The sequence below is a fragment of the Hemiscyllium ocellatum genome, chromosome 13, assembly GCF_020745735.1.
Source record: "Hemiscyllium ocellatum isolate sHemOce1 chromosome 13, sHemOce1.pat.X.cur, whole genome shotgun sequence".
In the NCBI taxonomy this organism is placed as follows: domain Eukaryota; kingdom Metazoa; phylum Chordata; class Chondrichthyes; order Orectolobiformes; family Hemiscylliidae; genus Hemiscyllium; species Hemiscyllium ocellatum.
Genome location: NC_083413.1, coordinates 45,602,823 through 45,624,039, shown reverse-complemented (window position 1 = coordinate 45,624,039; position 21,217 = coordinate 45,602,823). Strand labels below are relative to the sequence as shown.

General features: G+C 39.3%; 1 protein-coding gene across 1 annotated transcript in view; it reads left to right on the top strand.

Moving 5' to 3' along the window:
• The window catches only part of LOC132821885 (mitofusin-1-like), a 75,987-nt gene that overhangs the window by 40,628 nt on the left and 14,142 nt on the right, over window positions 1-21,217 (top strand). The window contains exons 10-13 of the mRNA XM_060834804.1: window positions 6,048-6,169; window positions 11,231-11,357; window positions 14,501-14,605; window positions 14,700-14,802. Coding sequence (XP_060690787.1) covers window positions 6,048-6,169; window positions 11,231-11,357; window positions 14,501-14,605; window positions 14,700-14,802 — 457 coding nt within the window. The remainder of the gene's footprint in view (window positions 1-6,047; window positions 6,170-11,230; window positions 11,358-14,500; window positions 14,606-14,699; window positions 14,803-21,217) is intronic.

Genomic DNA, 21,217 nt, shown 5'->3' with positions numbered 1-21,217 from the left:
TCCATGTGCCTGCAGGTTTGTTCCAGTCCATTCAGGCCAAATGAAGTTTTTGTTTACAAAGGCCCTGATCCAAAAACAGGAAATATCCTTTATCCATAAAACACTTGGTCCCGAGGTTCTCAAATAAAGAATTCCCAATATGTTTTGATCATAGTTGGTGATAGAGTATGTAACGATGGGGGGGGTACTTGGCTAGTTTAGATTTGTCTTGATTTGTGTATAAGACACGCATGTCTCATCCATAGATGTTCAAGGTTTGCATAAAGATTTGTAGCTCAGGTGCTGGTTGCCGTGGTTGTGGCTAATTTCACGAGCTGGGAAGTTGACTTGCAGACATTTCGTTCCCTGTCTAGGTCACATCTTCAGTGCTTTGGAGTAGCACAGTGCTTCACAGGAGACTCCAAAGCACTGAAGTTGTCAACTAGACAGGGGTCAAAACATCTGCAGATCAACTTCCCAGCTCAGCGAGCATACCCACAACCATGGCAAAACATACATGAGCAATTATCACACAGTTGTATCTGTACTGGAACAGCTTGGCAATACCAGGTCTTAGAGCACATGCTGTCAGTATTATTGCCACAATGTTGTCAGGCCTTACAACTTTGTTGTATCCAGTGCTCCAACCATTTCCCGATATCACGTCGAGTGAGTTGAATTAGATTTAGACTGGTATCTGTAATGCTGTGGATCCCTGGAGGCGGCTGAGATGAATCGTTGACTCAAGGCTTCCAACTGAAGATTGTTGCAAATGTTTATGCCTTATCTTTTGTATTGATATGCTGGGCTCTTCCATTATTGAGAATGGGAATATTTGCGGAGCCCCCACCTCCAATTGTCCTCCACCATTCAGGAATAGAGTTGTCAGAAGTACAGAGATTCGATCTGGCCCATTGGTTCTAGACTCACTTAGCCCTGGTCTGTCATTTGCTGTTTGGCATGAGGCAGTTCTGTTTTGTAGCTTCAAACTGACTGACATCAGTTTTAGGCTTGCCTGGTTATACTGATGTCATGGCCTCCTTAGCCCTTCATTGAGCCAGGGTTTATTGTTTGGCTTGGTAACAATGGTAGATTAAGGGATATGCTGGGCCATAAGATTGTGTTTGATTAGAATTCTGCTACTGATGATGATTCAGAACGCTTGATGGGTGCCCCATTTTCAGTTACTTGATCTGTTCAAAGTTTGTCCCATTTAGCACAGTGATAATGCCACACATTACGGAGAGTATCCTAAATGTGAAAACGAGATTTTGTCTCCTCAAAAACTGAGAGTTGGTTACTCCTGATATAGTCTTGGCAGATTGGTGAAGATGTTTTATCTGATATCCATTTTCCCCTTTGCTCAATTTGTCTATATTGCCCGAAAGCTCAGTTACATCCTCCTCACCATTTACAATCTCGACTAGTTTTGTGTCATCAGCAAATTTTGAAATATTACATTTTGAATTCTCATTTAAATCTTTAATATACCGTGAATAGCTAGGGTCCAATCACCGATCCCTGATATACTCCATGTCACCATCACCCTTCAGTCCAAAAACAACCCAGTCATTCCTACTCTGTTTCCGACCTGATCATCAACTGGCCAATGTATTACCAGTCACCCCATGTGCTTTGATTTTGTTTGCTAAATTCTTGATCAAAGGCTCGCTGAAAATCCAAATGCATCACATCCACTGATATAGAATCACATTTACTTGTATCCTATAATTAATTTTGTAGCCTCTAGCCTTCTCTATTAATTTACTCTTAGATTTGTACAATCTGTCTCTTCTCTTCACTGTGTCGTTATGAATTCCCATATCAATACTTTTCTATCTTGCTTTGGCTCTACTCTACTCTTCTGATTTCCCACATTTGATCCGTTGCCCCCACAGTTCATTTAAAGCCCTAGCTCCTTCCCTAGTTGTGCAGCTCACCGAATTGTCATCCCAGTATGATTCCAGTGCAGACCTGCTCAATAGTACTGTCTCCACTTTCCCTTTACTGATTCTACTGCTGCATGAGCAGGAATCCACTGTTGCTGCACCAGTGTTTGAGCCACTGATTGATTTCTGTAATATCATTTGCCCTATACTAGCTTGCATGAATCCAAAGATTATTACTTTGATGTTCTGCTTAATTATGGTACCTAATTCTGCAGAATGTCCTTCTTTGTCCTCCCATGTCATTGGTAGATCACAATGACTAGATCTCCCCCTCCCATTGTAAGTTGCTCTTCATTCCTAAGCTAATGTCCTGCAACGCCTTCTAGACACTCGCTGTTTGCTGTAGAGAACAGTATTAATCCCACTCACTGTACTGTGCCTGATTGCTAATACATTATTTTTTGCTTTAGCAACTTGAATGGCTTCCTGCACCACAGTGCCATGATCAGTTAGCTTCTCCACCCTGCAGCCCTCACTCTCATGCAAACAAGCTGGGGGAACATAGATTGTGGAACAATACAACGCCCTTGATGTTGTGCTGACTTTTTATCCTACTCTAAGATCAAAGTAACATACCCTACATTTTACTATCATCCATGTACCTATTCAACAATTGCTTAAATGTCCCTAATGTTTCTAACTCTACTACCACCGCTGGCAATGTATTCCACGCACCTGCCACTCTGTGTAAAGAACCGACCTCTGACATCTCCTCTAAACCTTCCTCCAGTCGCCTTAAAATTATGCCCCCTTGTGATAGCCATTTGTGCTCTAGGAAAAAGTCTCAGATTATTCTCTCTATGCTTCTCATCAACTTGTACACCTCAATCAAATCACCTCTCACCCTTCTTGGCTCCACTGAGAAAAGCCTTAACTCTCTCAACCTTTCTTCATAAAACATGCCCTCCAGTCCAGGCAGCATCTTAGTAAATCTCCTAATGACACATGATGGGTACTTTTATTATTAATATATCAATTTGAGTATTTATTATTGGATAGGAACATCAATTCTATTGGAGAATAGCAAAGACTGAGGCTCCTTCCCTCTGGGTACCCTTATCTGTCTCACTCACAGTCACATCCTCCTTTCCTAGACTAATGACCAAATGAGAAGACCCTGTCCAAATGGGTGTAACCACATTCTGCAATAAAGTATCCGGGTAAATTCCTACTTACCTGTTGTCAGTTTCTGTGGTTTGGTCATCAACTCATAAAGGAGCAAGTGAGGACTGCAGATGCTGGAGTATCAGAGCTGAAAATGTGTTGCTGGAAAAGCGCAGCAGGTCAGGCAGCCTATTCCTTGTTGGATGCTGTCTGACCTGCTGCGCTTTTCCAGCAACACATTTTCAGCTCATCAACTCATAAAGCCTGGACCAAGCATGCTTGAACTGCAAATGCATTTGTCTTGGATTACTGTGGTGTCAAGAAGCACCCATTTTCCACTCTCACAGCACATCTGTTGCCCAGCCATCTTTATTGTGTTTCAATTAAGTGCATTGTTTAATATTTAATCATAATTAAGTTCTCTTCTCACTATCCTTTACTTTTCTAATTTAAACCATAGAATCCAATAAACTTTGCCACTTAAAAATAAGATTAATAATGAAATCACTTCTGCTAGAGTCTCTTAAATAATTATAAGCTAAGTTATTAAAAGGTTTTTTTTTAAAATATGATTTCTCCCTCTTCAATTTCAGCACTTTGCATACAGTTCCTAATAGTAGGTACCTACCACCCAATCAACTCTCAACTTTCCTCTGATATCACTGATTTCCCCAAAACCTACTATATTCACCCCATTTCCTGCTCTGTGCATCTCATTCCATCTTTGTCCTCTTTTGTCCCCAAAAAGTAAACGACATACCACTGCATTTCCTGAGCTGTACTCTTCCACCCAGCTCTGTGTATTTCCTGCAGGTCTATTTCTGTTTGCTTCTTTCACCAAAATTAAGGAGATTTTAATAATTATAAATAGTCCAGCCCAGTAGACAGCATCCCTTGAAAGCAGTTTCTGAATTGTATTTCCTATGATGCCATTTAAAATTAAAGTCATTTAGGGTGCAAAATAAGCTAATTTGCCCTGATGAGTCCTTACCAGCTCTCCATGGACTATTTCAGTCATTTTTGCCCACCCAAGCACTTCTTTAGCCATGTAAGTCTTTTTCCTTTCAAGTTTCCAAAAATTTTCTTTGTAAAGTAGTGATTGTGGTACTTATGCAACCCTCATAGGCAGCAAGTTCTAGTTCATTGCCACTAGTTGGTTAAAAAGTTCTTCCTCACATTATGGGCGGCACGGTGGCACAGTGGTTAGCACTGCTGCCTCACAGCGCCTGTAGACCCGGGTTCAATTCCCGACTCAGGCGACTGATCTGTGTGGAGTTTGCACGTTCTCCCCGTGTCTGCGTGGGTTTCCTCCGGGTGCTCCGGTTTCCTCCCACAGTCCAAAGATGTGCGGGTCAGGTGAATTGGCCAAGCTAAATTGCCCGTAGTGTTAGGTAAGGGGTAAATGTAGGGGTATGGGTGGGTTGCGCTTCGGCGGGTCGGTGTGGACTTGTTGGGCCGAAGGGCCTGTTTCCACACTGTAAGTCTAATCTAAATTACTCTTGTATTTCTTTCCAAAAACGTTGTTATTTGGACCTTGTATGATCAGCTAATGTGTACAGTTTTCTTTTCCTTGCCTATCATTATCTTAAACTGTAATATCCTTGTAAACGTCTATCAGATCTCTTGACCAAATGGAGCAAGCCCAGCTTCTTCAAACTAAAAAGACCAAAGACTGTGAATGTTGGAAATCAAAAATCTTTCAGTGACTAAAAACATAAATTGCTGGAAAAACTCAGCAGGTCTGGCAATACCTGTGGGGAGAAAGAAAGGTTAATGTATCGGGTCCAGTGACCCTTCTTCAGAACAGTTACAGCCATTTCTGGTTTTGTTTCTCCAAAATAACCTTGCAGCTAAAATCATCTATCACTGGAATTGTTTTGGTAAATCTCATTTGCATAATCTTGAGAGTCTTCACATCCTGGATTCAGTATGAGAGTTGTGGCCAATTTAGAGTTTTATACAGGGTTCATTGTAACAACTGCTTTTGTTTTCAACGTCTCTTAATGAAGTGCAACATTCCAGTGTTTTGTTAATCACTGTCTCGATATGTCCTACCACCTCCAGAGATTTATGCAGACGTGCTTCCATTTGCGTCTATAACTTGCCTCTCCATATTGCCTCTGTCAAAATGCATCACCTGTCACTTTGAGTACTAAATCCCATGTGCTTCTTGTCTGCTCATATGTATGTCCTTGTACATTTAATTGTATAGTTGAGATTTTTTTCGAAGTTTGAGTTACATGGTAGGGATGGAATGCAAGCAGAGGGAACAGAAGAATATGTAGTTCAAAGGGAATCTTAGTCTTTCTCCTAATCGTCTGTTTTCCAAACATAAAATTAAACTACAAGTCAGTGGTTGCACCTGCCTTTATAATGCACCTGCAAGAAAATAAGCTGGTGTTCAGAGGCCCTGAAAATTTGTTGAAACAACAGAGATCCTTTCAGATTGGAGTCAAAGCCATCAAGTCAGATTCTGTAAATAGTGGAATAGAAAATTATAATGCGGCAGAAGTTTGGCAAATTTGTGTCAAAAGGAAATTAGTAGGCAATAGAAAGGAAGTGCAGTACATATTTAACACAGCTTTTCTGAATGCCCTTCCAAAAGCTATGACAGCTGATGTCAGATCTTCAGGTGTCTTGAAGCCACTTTCATTCATCGTTTTTGTACTGAACAGATCTTAACACGGAAATAATTTTAAAAGTGACAACGGATAAACCTTACATAGTTTGTGCCCACATATGCAATGAAAAATAGTGTGTTTTATTTTATTTTATACATATGTATAATTTTATTTTTATAAGTTGACACATTACTGTGAATAAAAACCTCTCATTCAAGACACTGCCTTGCTGCTGTTTTTATACTTTTGTTCATTATAAATTCTGTTTATATTTATGTTTGTTGAGGTTTCTGTATATTTATTTAGAACCAGCAGCAAGCCTGTATCTGAACACATTTGTCCAATGTAAACAATATAAAGTTCACAGTAATGTGTTACTGCTTGGGCCTCGCAGGAGTGTATCTCGCAGTCAGCAGTGAAAACAAAATTTGAACAACACACTATCAGAGCTAAACAGATCATAGACACTGTGAAAAAAATCATGGAATCCATCAATGTGGTTGCAGCAGAAAAAAGGTAAGGAAAATCTTTCAGTGACTTAATTCATATACAAGGCAGCAGTTGGCAAAGTTGAATCTTTAACAGAGTGTCAGCTTTGTTGTTGCTTGTGGCTTCAAGTAGATATGTTGAAATGATAGTTAAAGTGTGATTTGATTCTTTTAAAAAAAACCTGTGCTTAAATGTTATGAAACTTGAATTATGTCAAGAATTGTGTTGGAACAACGAAAAGTTCATATTTGTTCTCCAGGCACAATGAAGGCAACTTTCTTAACCCTATACTAACTTTACAGCATCTCAGAAGCTATTCAACTCATTATGCTACAGCATTAAGCTACAGCAGCTATTCAGCTCATTATGTTTGTGGAATGAGTAACTCAGCACATTTCCACACCTTCTCCTCGTGACTGCACATTCTTTCTTTTCAGATAATAATATAGTTCTCTCTTGAACACCTTAATTGAAATTGTCTCCACCACTACCGACAGTGAATTCTAGATCTTAACCTCTCATTCCATCAAAACATTTCTCTTCCTGTGTCTGTTGCTGCTTTTGTAATTAAATGTGTACTGTCTCTTTCTTGATCCTTCCAACAGTAGGAACGGTTTTTCTCTATCTATGTTATAGACCACTAATTATTTTGAATACCTCTTATAAATCTCCAGTAAACAACCCCCTCTTTTCCAATCCATCCAGGTAGCATGAGTACCACATCGCTGGAATCATTTTAAAAATATTTTCTAAACAATGTCAAATCTTCATATCCTTCCTAAAGTGTAATGCCCATACCTTGGTGTATGCTCCAGTTGTGGTTATATTATTTTGACCGTAACTTTCTTGATCTTATGCTTCTATTCATAAAGAGTGGAATCCTGTAACTGCTCTCAACTTGTCCTGTCACCTTCAATGATTTATACAGCATAAACATCCAGGTCCCTCTACTCTTTGATCCATCCTCACCTTTATATTGTACCCTTTATTGTTTCTCAATGTTCTTCCTACCAAAATGAATTAATTAAGATTTATCCACATTGAACTTATTCTGACACTGGTTTGCACATTTCTCCAAGTTGTCTTTGTCCTTTTGTAGTTATACATTTTCATCCCCAAAGTTCATAATGCTCATAAATTTTGCATTGTCTGCAAATTTTTAAAATTTGTCCTGTGCACCAAGCTCGAAGGAAGTAACATATCAGGAAGAGCGAGGGTTCCAACAACGATGCTGAAGAACCTCATTACAAACCTTCCTCCAGTTTGAAAAACATTTATTAACTGTTGTTTCTATTTCAATTCCCTATCCCTCAGCTAATTCTGATCCATGTTACTACTGTCACTTCTTCTATTCCATGAGCTATAACTTTGTTTGTTGGTAATGTGCAACACTTTATCAAATGGCTTTTAGAAATCTAGGTGCATCGCATCAACAACATTGCCCTCATTAAGCCTCTCTGTTACCTCTTCTAAAAATCCAAACAAATCTCTTTCTTTAATGAGCCTGATTTTTGCCCAAGTGAATACTAATTTTGTTCCAAATCCTTGCTTCTGGAAGCTTCACCACCACCACTGAGGTTAAACAGATGGACCTGTAGTTGTTGTGCTCATCTTGACACACTCCTTTGAACAAGGGTGTAACATTTCCAATTCTCCAGGCGTCTGACACCACTCCTAAATTGAAGGAAGATGACCATTGCCTCCATAAGTTACACACTAACTTCCTTCCCCCAGGCCCCATATCCACCTGGTCCTGATTCCTTATCACCTTTTAAGTTAATACAGCTATCTATCATTGTCCTATCAATTTTAATCCCGTGAATCTGAATTACCTCCTCTTTCACCATGACCGAGGCAGCAGCATCTTCCTTGGTAAAGATAGGTCTAAAAGATGCATTTAGTACCTCAGCCATGCCTGTAATATCCAAGCACAAATCCTTTTTCTTTGTCTCTAATCAGCTTTATATCATCTATACAATTTATTTCCAGGGAGTTAAGGCTGTGATTGCTTTGGTTTTTACCTTCATAGGAATATATCTTGGCTGTACCTGAACTATCCTTTCTTTAAAGGTAACATTTGATTCAAATTTATATGATGCAGCTCCTCCTTCACCCATTGAAGATGGCTTTCTCTCAGTTAATTATTCTTATTCTGAACTGTTCTTTGTCCTTTTCCATAATCAACTTAAACCTTATCACAATGAACACTCCCCTAAATGTTCTGCTTCTGATCCTTGATCCACCTGGCCTACCTTCCAAAGTATTAGATCTAGCAAAGTCTTCCTTCTCATTCCACTGGAATTATACTGATGTTGAAAATTTTCCTGAGCATGCTTTCAGGACTTTTGACCCTCTCTGTCTTTAAGTTGCTATCTCAGTCTATATTCAGATAATTGAAATTCCCCCTTATAATACTCTATAATACATGCACATCTCTGTAACTTCTTTGAATGCCCACTGGCTGGCAGTGCATAGATTATACTGAGCAAAGTACTTGCACCTTTTCTACTCCTTAGCTTTAGCTAAACAGATTCTGTCATTGACCCTTCCAGGACATCTGCCTCCAGCACTACATTGATTTCCTTCACCAATAGTGCCACCCCACATCTTTTTTGCTTTTCTACCTTTCCTGAATTCTTTGCATCCAGGTATGTTTGATCTTGGCCTCCTTTAAGCCAGATCTTGATTATAGCTGCACCATCCTACTTCCATATAGCAATCAGTATCTGTAACTCACTGATCTTATAACCATTTCTAACTTACTTAGCCACTCAAATGTTATCCATCTCTGTCTACTGGGATCCTTAGCATTACTCTCTGATATTATCTCCTAGTTCCCTAACTGCCTGCAAGTTAATTTAACAGGATTAGCATGCCCTGGAAATAATTTACTCTCAGCTCTATTTAGATGTTCTGAAACCATGAATTCAAGCTGCTGCAACAGATGGCATTTCCTGCACAAATGGTTATCTAGGACACAGGAAGATTCTTCACGTTCCCACATGGCACAGGATGTACATTCAGTGGTTGGAGCAGCCCTGCCATTCCTCCACCTATTAATTAATTAAACCTTAATAATGCTAGTAAACCTTACCAATTCAAACAAAACTTAGTAATAGCAATAATCTTTTGTTGAGTATAAAAGACAAAACTTGCCTTCTATTTTGCACTTCCCTCAGCCAGGAAGCTTTTGAATAATACACTATGGTATATCCTAAGAAGGAAATTTTTAAAAAATTATTTCATGGAATATTGGCCCATTCCTAGTTGCTGTTGAACTGATTAGCTTGCCACATCATCATTTCAGAGACCAATTAAGCGTAGCCAGATTGCTGAGTTTGAGTTAAATGCAGGCAAAACCAGATAAAGACAGCAGGTTTCCTTTTGTAAAGATCAGTAGTAAACCAGATGAGTTTTTATGACAATCAACAATCTTTCTGTGGTTACCGTTCCTGAGATGAGCTTCCAATTCTGGATTTTATTAATTGTATTCAAATTCTGGCAGCTTGCTGTGGTCGGATTTGAACCTACGTCACCGAATTAGCTAGTGACATTATCACTGCACCACTATTTCCTCTTGAATTATTGGGTATCTCTGGTTTGCAATAGTTACTATGGCTGACTATTTCCTAAGTTCAATCATGCCCCTTGGGACAAGAACGTGCGTAGAATTATCTGAGAAAACTGCAAAGCCAATGCCTTTTAAATCCTTCTGGCTGTAATCTAAGGATAATAGCAAATCTTCATTTATCATCCTGAAAAAATTTTTAAAAAGCTTTTGGAGTTAAGATTTTGACCAAGTTCGATCCTCCAATCAGTGATATACTTCCTGTAGATTTTAGCATTTTTGCCTCTGCCAGGAAAATGGAGGGATGTGTCCTAGCGACAGTCTTATCTGTTGTCCTTAATTGATATTTTCCTCCTCGTTTACAATGGATATTTGAGCACATTCTTTGGGAGAGTTACCCAAGAAGTACTTGTGATGTATAGGGTTTGGAAACCTAGCATAACGAGTCTTTGACTCTTTTTTTTCTCTAATTTGAGACTGGAAAATCATCCTGCTCCTCTAGGTACAACATCGTGGAAGATTTACCTTTGCAACAACAGAAAGCATTCAGGAGTATTTTATATGCTAGTTTCATTTTATTACATTTAGTTTATTTACCATTGAGTATATTTATGCCTTTGGGACAGTCAAGACTGGAGTTACCAGTGATCTCCCAACTGACTCCCATCTTCCACCCTCTACTATCTTGTAAATGCCTAAACCCTATCTGTATCTTCATTCACACCAAGTCCCATTATTGTCATTGCTTCTTAGGTTCACTGACCCATATTGTTTAGTCTTTCACCAAACCTCAATTTCAATCATTTTTAACCTTGTTTTAAAATCCCTCCATAGACTCACCTATGTCTCTGCAAATTCTACCAAAAATACAAACCTTGATGTCACTATACCCACTTGTTCCACCATCTTGTTTGTCCCTGATCATACATCATTCCACCATCGGTGGGTGTATTAAGCTGCCTTGACTGTGAGGTTTTGAATTCCTTTGTAAAAGTGCTCAACTCTCTTCCTTTAAGATAACATTTAAAAAGTATCTTTTTGACCATACTTCAGGTCATCTGTTGATACCTCTTTCTGTGTCTGTTAAATTCTCTTAACGCTCTATTAAATGTCATGGGGTCCTTTACTGTATTAGAGATGCTACATCACATAAATTTTTGGCTGTATTTTAGATTAAATAGTCATAGCCGCCGTACACTCAGTTCCACAATATAGAGAAGCTTCTTAGAGGAGGTCATCTTCGGTTGTTGATGTGTGCATGGTGAAAGCTTTTTCCTCCGGAGATTACTGCATTAGTGTGAGACTTTATATACCATTGAGTGTGGAAGAATCAAAATATAAAACTAAAGTTCCCTTACTTGCTAATGGCCAGAATAACATATTATTAGCCTTTACCTAAAGAATGACGAAAGCTATTTTTAATTTAGTGAGATCAATTTTCAGTAATATGTGAAAGATGCAATATAATATGTACTCAGTGTGTAAACATTGGAATAAAACTTGCCTTTTTTGCTCTCAAGAGTTCTTTCCTTGGAGGAACGGGAAGACCACCTTGATCGATTGGAGTTTGTGCGCAGTCAGTTAACTTTGCTAACTGAGGACTGTAAGAAAAGCATAAAACTCGTAACCGAAGAAGTAGAAGCCAAGGTGAGTGTTGTAGCCCTCTTCACGTAGAAATTCTTGCTTTTAACATGTAGCTTTCGAATTATTGTTGGCCACTACTAAGGGAAGCAAAATACAAAATTTAGGTAGCTAATTGGATTGAAGCATTATCATGTCTGCTGGGTAATTCCAGCATTTTTGTCGTCTTATAACTTTTTTTTTCTTATTTATCCCTGTGATAAGACAACCAATCAAATGGGAGATGTCAATCTTATTTAGGAGAACTTTATGCTGTATAGGATGACGTTCCCTCATGAAATTTCACGTGATCTACTCTGTCATTCAGCTGGCCTTCAACTGATAAAATATTGCATTAATGCAATGCCTGATTCATGCATATGAGCTTTATAATACTAAATTCTTTGTCATTGATTTCAGAAAGAGATGTGAACTGTTTGTGGTAATTGTATTAGTTAGATTACATTTATTTTGGAGTAAGACCGTGGCATGATATGACTTATCGAATTTGTAATCCAGAATCTGTGGACAAGGGAACTGGTGAAATTTAAATTCATTTAATTAATAAATTATCCTGAAACTATGATTGTTTGTAAAACCCCATCTGGCTCACCAGTGAGGGAAGGAAATTTGTTATCCTTGTATAATCTGATCTCCATGTGATTCCAACTACATGGCAGTGATCTTTAAAAACTATCTTGTGAAATTGCTGAGCACATGACTTAGTTCAAGGGCAATTTGGGATGGATATCAACTGTTAGCCTTGCCCACAATGCCTGTATCTTATGAAAGAATAAATAAATCAAAAATTCCTCATAAGCACTGGGGGGAGGCTGTGTAACTTATTGTCTCCCTAAAGGAAGTGGAAAGAAAATAAATTTTTGAGTTTTCAAACTTTGCTACATTTGACTTATGTATTAAAAAATCTATAAAGAATGTACAAGAGCTCTAACCAGTCATGGAGTCGTAGAAATGTACAGCACGGAAGCAGACCCTTTGGTCAAACTTGTCCATTACTAACAGATATCCTAAATTAATCTAATCCCATTTGCCAGCATTTGGCCCATTTGCACCCATCCAGATTCCTTTTAAATGTTGTAATTGTACCAGCCTCCTCCACTTCCTCTGGCAGCTCATTCCATATACGCACCATTCTTTGCATGAAAAGGTCGTCCCTTAGGTCTCTTTTATATCTTTCCCCTCTCACCCTAAATCTATGCCTTCTAGTTCTGAACTTCCCTACAACAGAGAGAAGATCTTGTCTATTTAATGTTTAGAGTGAGTTGCTGGAAAAGCACAGCAGGTCAGGCAGCATCAGAGGAACAGGAAAATCGACAATTCGGGCCGGAGCCCTTCATTAGGAATGATCTCCAGCAACTGCAGACCTCACTGTCTCCACCTTGTCCATTTACCCTATCCATGCCCCTCATGACTTTGTAAATCTCTATAAGGTCACCCCTCAGCCTCTGTTGCTCCAGGGAAAACAACCCTGACCTATTCAGGCCTTCCCTATAGCTGAAACCCTCCAATCCTGCCAACATCCTCGTAAATCTTTTCTGAACCCGTTCAAGTTTCGCAACATCCTTCCTGTAGGAGAGAGATCAGAATTGCACAATATCTTCCAAAAGTGGCCTAACCGATGTCCTGTACAGCTGCAACATGACCTCCCATCAACAAGTAAACTTGTTACAAAGTAGTTAAAACAATTTTATGATTCAAGTCTTTGTATTGAAAATAAACGTTGCATAGAAAGATAGAGCATTTGTTATAAAATACGTAAACAAATGAAGGATTAATTCCAGATTCCTTGTGTTGATGCTTTGCAAACCTCCCATTGCTGCCTCTGTCTTGCCCCTCCCACCCCCCCTCCGTCTTTCATCTCTTTCTACCTGCAGCCTCAATCTTTTCTCTCTCCCTCCCTCTCTCTTTTCCCCTCATGTTTTCCCTTTCTTTCCCACTCACCTGCCTTCTCTCTCCATCTTCATTGTTTCTCTTTCTCTCTCTTTTATCCCAACTTAATTCTCATCTTCTGAGGCTTGTTGCTGATGAGTTCACTGGAGAGGAATAGCCTGTAAATGGAGGAGCAGCTCTTCTGAGATTCTGTCATTTCCAAGTCTGTGGGCAGCTTTTCATTTTGTTCTAATGCACAAAGTTGAGTGAAGTTTCTGAGTCTGAGGTAAAAGCCAGTTCATTCTTGACAGATTAAAAATTATTTGACATTGTCTTTTCACAACAAATAAATACCATCGTTCTGCTGCTGGAATTGATGGTCACAGCATTGATTATCCTTCAGTAGAAAGTTTCTTCAGAATTTTAAATATATTTGTTTGAAAATTCATAACTTTAGGCAAAAGAAACAGTAATAATTGTTATAACAAAATGCAAGCATAGTTCAAAGGAAGATGAAGTTATCCTCTAAAGAGAGATTTGGGCTGCTATAATAACATTTTATTCTAAGTTCGGATGCTAGATTTCTTCCTTGGATCGAAAGGTTTACAAACAGACATGGTTTCTCTGATGACCTATGGATGCAAATAAGGGTTAACACTAAAAATTGAGACAGTTTGGATCTGTTGAATTCAGATGGATCATGATTCTGTCAAGTGAATACTATACTTCACAGTAGTTCAGGTGAATACTATACTTCATAGACAATATGACCAGTTTCCCCACCAAAAGTTTTCCTTTGAGTAGTGAGTTCCAAAAATAGTCCATCAGTTTATCGTTATTTCTAGGATTTATAGATTCAGGTTGGCTCATTCATTGCAAATGGAGTCTTGAGAGACATTAGGTATTTTATAGAAAAAGTCTCTTAGCCATTTTGACTTTGAGCGTGATGAATTTATTCATGCTTTTATTTGATTCCTGAATTCGCTTTATTTCATAAATTACCAGAGAGGACATTTTTGCCCCCACGGCATCAAGTCAGTAGTATCATTCTGAGAAGAACAATCTAGTTATAAAATCTTCTTTGCCATAGTTTGAGCTATATACTCCAACTCCTGGTTTAATTTATTTTCTTTAATTTGTTAGATTTATCAACCCTTACCCATAGATACATTACAATGAATTGAATAAATTATCTCTGAAGCATTATATAATTGAAAGATATTGTGACTGTGATTTTGTTGCAACTGCTTAACTTTTTTCATCATGAACTGGTATTTCAGGTTTCTGCTGCAATGACTGATGAAATCTGCCGCCTTTCTATATTGGTTGATGAATTTCATGGAGATTTCCATCCTTCCCCTGCAGTTTTAAAGTTTTATAAAAATGTGAGGAAAAGTTCCTTTTTATAGTATATTCATAATTGAAAAGGCTATAGTTTATTGTTATCTTTAACATTTTATATATTACATTTCTATACAGGATCTGCACAAACACATTGAAGAAGGACTAGGGAGGAACTTGGCTGAACGCTGTTCCAGTGCAGTCCATGCTGCCTTGCAGACAGCACAGCTCCAAATGATAGGTTAGTATGCCAAGATATAAGATTGGGGTAATTTGTTTTATTCTAGAGTAGAAACTTTCTCAAACCTGATTTCAGTTTTCAAACTGAGACCTATCCTGCTGTTCAGTAAATGTTTCTTTTAATAAGTATCTCATGAAGGTTTTAGGAAAGCAGGAATTGAATCCCAACAAAAATCTAGGAATTAACAAAATAAAACTACTGTGTTGCAAGATTTGATTATGAGGAATGCATACTTGTATTTTAGAGTACAGAATTGCAGTCTTACACATGTCATCAAGCTCCATGTGACTGTTCTCCAGTCTGGAGTTAAGGAATCCAGATTTAATAAAACCCTTCCAGACACATTAAAAGCTTTTCTAACCTTTACCTACAAAGTTAAGATCTGCTAAGCAAATCAAATTTTGGAATGGTCTTTTGCCGTTAGATAATATTACCTAAGTGGTAGACAACAGCCAGAATCTCGCAGTACACAACAAATGAGTGGTCTCATTACTTCTTACTCCAACATTTCCACATGGAATTTCTCTGTCATTTACTTTGCCGTTTATGGTTATTAATCACAACAGTGCAGCACAGCACCCTCTACAGGGGACCTGGTACTTTGTGAACCAGGAAAGCAGTGATGTGCCTCCTGAGGCAATCATGATAAAATATCCTTGTGGAGATGCACAGAATTAAAAGGAAATGTATGGAATGATGTTTAGTTCCATCTTTGAATTATGTACAGAAAACAGATTAGAGCGAAAAAGAAATATGGCTTTGAAAGATAAGACATGGTAAAAGAGATAAAGTAAACCCTTTCTTCATTTACAATAATTAAAATGTTTTAAAAAAGCACTTAAAAGTCATTTTTAACATTAGAAAAGGTACGTAGCAGAAAGTAATTTTTCATGTTACTAAGAATGCAGTTATACACTTAAATGGAAAAGCCCTAATTTTTGATTGCATAGGTAGTAGGTAGCTGGTATGTCTCTCAACTTTTTGTCCTTCACGTATTAAAATGACAGGTTTCTTGGACAGCTTGTGTAGCAAAGTTTGAAGAGGAGTAGGGCAATTCAGACAGTAACATTGAGTTCCATATCTACCTACCCATATAATCACCACTGAAGGATATTACAGTTTTCCTCAATAATAATGGCATTGTTACTGCAAAATCCGAGCTATCCAGCATTGAACCCTTGTAATACCAAATGGACCTAGGCAAAATAAACTTGCCATTTATAAAATGTTCGGTTATTAAATTTAAGTATTTGTACCGTATTTTGGGTTATCAATTGCATTGGTGTTTTTGCTCACAAAACTGAAATGCACGTTCAGGTAAATAAGTTCATATGCCTGGTGATTTGATTTTGACACATTTGAATTCAAGATTTCTAACAATTGCGGTTTTGTGAAGAAAATAAATAGGGAGAGGGGAAAGGTGAACATATTTTGGGAATAATGAAACATTGTTAATGTTTTTAAAGTTAGAGATTCTTGCTTACATTTATGCATATTATTTAGAAACATCTGATTTAGCTTTTGACATAATCATAATGAGACATTTCGTTGAGCATAGCTTATCTTTGAACTTTCTGACACCAACTGTAACACTCAGGTCAAGTGTTTAATCGAATACTCATGACTTGCTTGGGTGAGTGTTCTAACAACACTCTAGAAACTTAATATTATTCAAGAGAAAGCAGTCTATTTGATTAGTCCTTCACCTGTTAGTCTAAATATCTAATAGCTTAGTTTAGAGTGGATGCTTACAATAGGATACACTGCAGCAATTCGTTAAGACCACAGCACAGAAACAGACCCTTCAGTCTAATCCATTTATGCTGACCAGACATCCCAGTCTGACCTAGTCCCATTTGCCAATATTTGGCCCATATCCCTCTAAATGCTTTCTATTCATAAACTCATTCAGAAGTCTTTTAAATGTTGTAACTATACCCGCCTCCTCCACTTCTGGTAGTTCGTACCATACTCGCACCACCCTCGGGTCCTTTTAAAATCTTTCCTCTCAACTTTGGCAACACCCCTCAAACCAATGACCTCTCTCAGCTAGAAAGACAAAGGCAGCATATGCATATAAACAGCATTTCTTCTAAGTTTCCTTCCAAGTCACAACTCAAATCCTTAATGCTAGATTCAACTCTAGAAAGCATCACTAATAGCTCACCATACTGACCGCCATAGACATTCTGCAATCACCATTGAAAATTTATCAATAAATTGTGACCTTATTAGAAATGTCTACATCTTAAAATTTTTAAAAATGTGCTGTTTAGATACAAGTTAAATATACCCTTTTCGAGCCTGATTTTGTTCTAAAGCGATGAGAAAAACTAGGCAAAAAAAAACTGTTTAAAGAAAGAATTTGCATATATTTGTTGGACCTTCTCACCTTTTCCCAGGATGTATCAAAAGTAGTCAGTGTTTGTATCTTGAAACTTAATCAGTGTGACAAACAGTGAAGTCCCACAGGATGTTGTCCTTACACCACTGGGATGCAAAAGGCAGTCATCAAACTCCATTTAGTCTCTTCCCAATCCTTTCTCTGATGATCCTCCTCCTGATCACTTTAGGAGACTAGACAGTAGTTTGAATATTGTAGTAACAATATCACTTTATTAAATTGTATTTGTACCGAAAAGGATCTTCCTGGATTGCCTCTAAGGACCAGCGTTGATCAACTGTAGCCTTTTTAAAATTTTTTCTAATCAGCCTATTCAGAGTACCCAGGCCTCCCGACTCGGGTAGGGACGCTACCATTTTGTACAACAGCCCTTGTAACCCTTGGTTCTCTTTCCTAGTTAACATATATTACATGCTTAGAGTTTGGGAGAAGTTTGTAGCTCGGGTGCTCGTTGTTGTGGTTCTGTTCGCCGAGCTGGGAATTTGTGTTGCAGACGTTTCATCCCCTGTCTAGGTGACATCCTCAGTGCTTGGGAGCCTCCTGTGAAGCGCGTCTGTGATCTTTTCTCCGGCATTTATAGTGATGTGTATCTGCCGCTTCCGGTTGTCAATTACAGCTGTCTGCTGCAGTGGCCGGTATATTGGGTCCAGGTCGATGTGCTTATTGATTGAATTTGTGAACGAGTGCCATGCCTCTAGGAATTCCCTGGCTGTTCTCTGTTGGCTTGTCCTAAAGTAGTAGTGTTGTCCCAGTTGAACTCCTATTGCTTGTCATCTGAGTATGTGGCTACTAAAGATAGCCGGTCATGTCGTTTCGTGGCTAGTTGGTGTTCATGGATGCGGATCATTAGCTGTCTTCCTGTTTGTCCTATGTAGTGTTTTGTGCAGTCCTTGCATGGGATTTTGTACACTACATTGGTTTTGCTCATGTTGGGTATCGGGTCCTTCGTCCTGGTGTCAGATATGTACAACTCTGGGTCAGATATGTAGATGACACCTTTGTAATCATTAAAAACACAGAAATAGAGAACACACACCGGATCATCAACGCCACACTCACAGGAATCCGATTCACTAGAGAGGAAGAAAAGGACAACTAGCTCCCATTCCTAGACGTGATGGTACAGAGAATACCGAACGGAGAATTCACCACAAAGATATACAGGAAAGTCACACACACAGATCAAGTCCTAAACTACGAAAACAACCAGTTGAATCAAGACACTGTTCAAAAGGGCCACAACACACTGCAGTACACCAGAACTGCAATAAGACAAAGAAGAATACCTATACAATGTACTCGCCAAAAACAGATATCCCGCAGTTTCATCAACAGATGTGGGCGGCACGGTGGCACAGTGGTTAGCACTGCTGCCTCACAGCGCCTGAGACCCGGGTTCAATTCCCGACTCAGGCGACTGACTGTGTGGAGTTTGCACGTTCTCCCCGTGTCTGCGTGGGTTTCCTCCGGGTGCTCCGGTTTCCTCCCACAGTCCAAAGATGTGCGGGTCAGGTGAATTGGCCATGCTAAATTGCCCGTAGTGTTAGGTAAAGGGGTAATGTAGGGGTATGGGTGGGTTGCGCTTCGGCGGGTCGGTGTGGACTTGTTGGGCCAAAGGGCCTGTATCCACACTGTAAGTAATCTAAAAAAAAGATGCCTAAGGGAAAGACAACGGAATGAGGGCATGCCACAACCCAAAGGACTAGCCACACTACATACATCAAAAACATTTCTGAACTGACAGCCAGACTACTGCGACCATTAGGACTCATAACAGCACACAAACCAACAGCCACTCTCAGACAACAGCTCACCAAGCCTGAGCTGATCTAAATGTACTGTCTAAACCTGTCTGTCAATTCCTAAGCATTTGCATCTTTCTGTTCCCCACCTACTCATGCAATTGTCCGGATGCATCTTAAATGAATCTACCGTGCCTGCCTCTACCACCTCTGCTGGCAACCTGTTCCAAACGCCCACCACCCTCTGTATGAAGTACTTGCTGCGTGTATCCTCCTCAAACTTTCCATCTCTCATTATTGAATCCTTCACCCTGGGAAAAAGCTTGTCTATATCCACCCTGTCTATACCCTTCATGATTTTGTAAACCTCACTCAGGTTCCCCCTCGATCTCCTTTTTTTTTTCTCGTGAAAATAAACCTAACCTACTCAACCTTTCTTCATAGTTAGCACCTTCTATACCAGGCAACATCCTCGTAAACCTTCTCTGTACCCTCTCCAAAGTGTCCACATCCTTTTGGTAATTTGGTGACCAGAACTGTACATAGTATTCTAAGTGCAGCTGAACCAATGTCTTGTACAATTTTAACATGACTTGCCAGCTCTTATACTCAAAATCCCGTCCAATGAAGGCAAGCATTCTATGTGCCTTCTTGACCACTCTATCCACGTATGCAGCAACCTTCAGGGTACAATGGACCTGCACTCCCAGATCTCTCTGCCCATCAACTTTTCCCAAGTCTCTTCCATTCGTTGTATAATTCGCTCTAGAATTGGACTTGCCTCAATGCATCACCTCATAGTTGTCTGGATTGAAAGCCATCTGCCATTTTCCGCCCAACTCTCCAGTCTATCTATATCCTCCTGTATTCTCTTATGCTTTCTGCTACTCCACCAATCTTTGTGTCATCTGCAAACTTCCTGATTTTACAAACAGTGCCCTCTTCTAGATCATTTATGTATATTACAAACAACAGTGGCCTCCATACTGACCCCTGTGGAATACCACTGGTCACCTTTCTCCGTTTCGAGAAACTCCCTTCAATTACTTCTGTCTCCTGTTGCTCAACCAGTTCTTTTTCCTCCTAGCTAGAACATCATGCACACCATGTGACTTCACTTTCTCCATTAATCTACAATGGGGAGCCTTATCAAACGCCTTACTAAAGTCCATGTATATGACATCAACAGCCCTTCCTTCATCTATCAACATGGTCACTTCCTTGAAGAACTCTATTAAGTTGGTACGGCATGATTTTCCCCTGCACAAAACCATGTTGCCTATCGCTGATAAGCTCATTCTTTTCTAAATATGAATAGATCCCATTTCTCAGTACCCTTTCCAGCAACTCTGACATCAGGCTCACTGGTCTGTAATTACCCGGAATATCCCTACTACCTTCTTGTACAGGGGGACAACATGAGCAACTTTCCAGTCCTCCAAAACCTCACCTGTATTTAAGGATGCCACATAGACATCTGTCAGGGCCCCAGCTATTTCCTCTCTCGCCTCCATCAGTAACCTGGCATAGATCCCATCCGGTCCTGGGAATTTGTCCACCTTAGTAACCTCTAGCATACCCAACACAGAGTCATAGAGATGTACAGATGGAAACATACCCTTCGGTCCAACCCAGCCCATATCCCTCCAAACCCCTCCTATTCATATACCCGTCCAAATGCCCCTTAAATGTTGCAATTGTACCAGCCTCCACCACATCCTCTGGCAGCTCAATCCATACACGTAATCTTCCCTACTTATGCCAAAGTGATCCAGACTAATCAAACTTCTATCTCTAATCTCAACATTAATCATGTTCCTCTCCTCAGTGAACATTGATGCAAAGTAATCATTCAGAATCTCGCCCATTCTCTCAGGTTCGGCACACAGTCTTCCTTCATTATCTTTTAGTGGACCAATACTTTCTCTAGTTATCCGTTTGCTTTCTTAGATAAGAATGAAATGCTTTGGGATTTTCCTTAATTCTGCTTGCTAAAGCTATCTCATGACCCCTTTTAGCCCACTTGATTCTTTGTTTAAGACTTGTCCTACTCTTCCGATATTCCTCCAAGGCCCGTTCTGTTTTTAGCTGCCTAGACCTTATATACGTTTCCCTTTTCCTCTTGGCTACAATTTCTCCTATCATCCACGGCTCATGAATCTTGCCCTTCCTGTCCTTTGCCTTCAACAGGACTGCCTATCCTGCACTACCGTTAACCTATCTTTGAAAGCCTCCCACATCTCAAATGTGGACTTCTCTTCAAATAGCT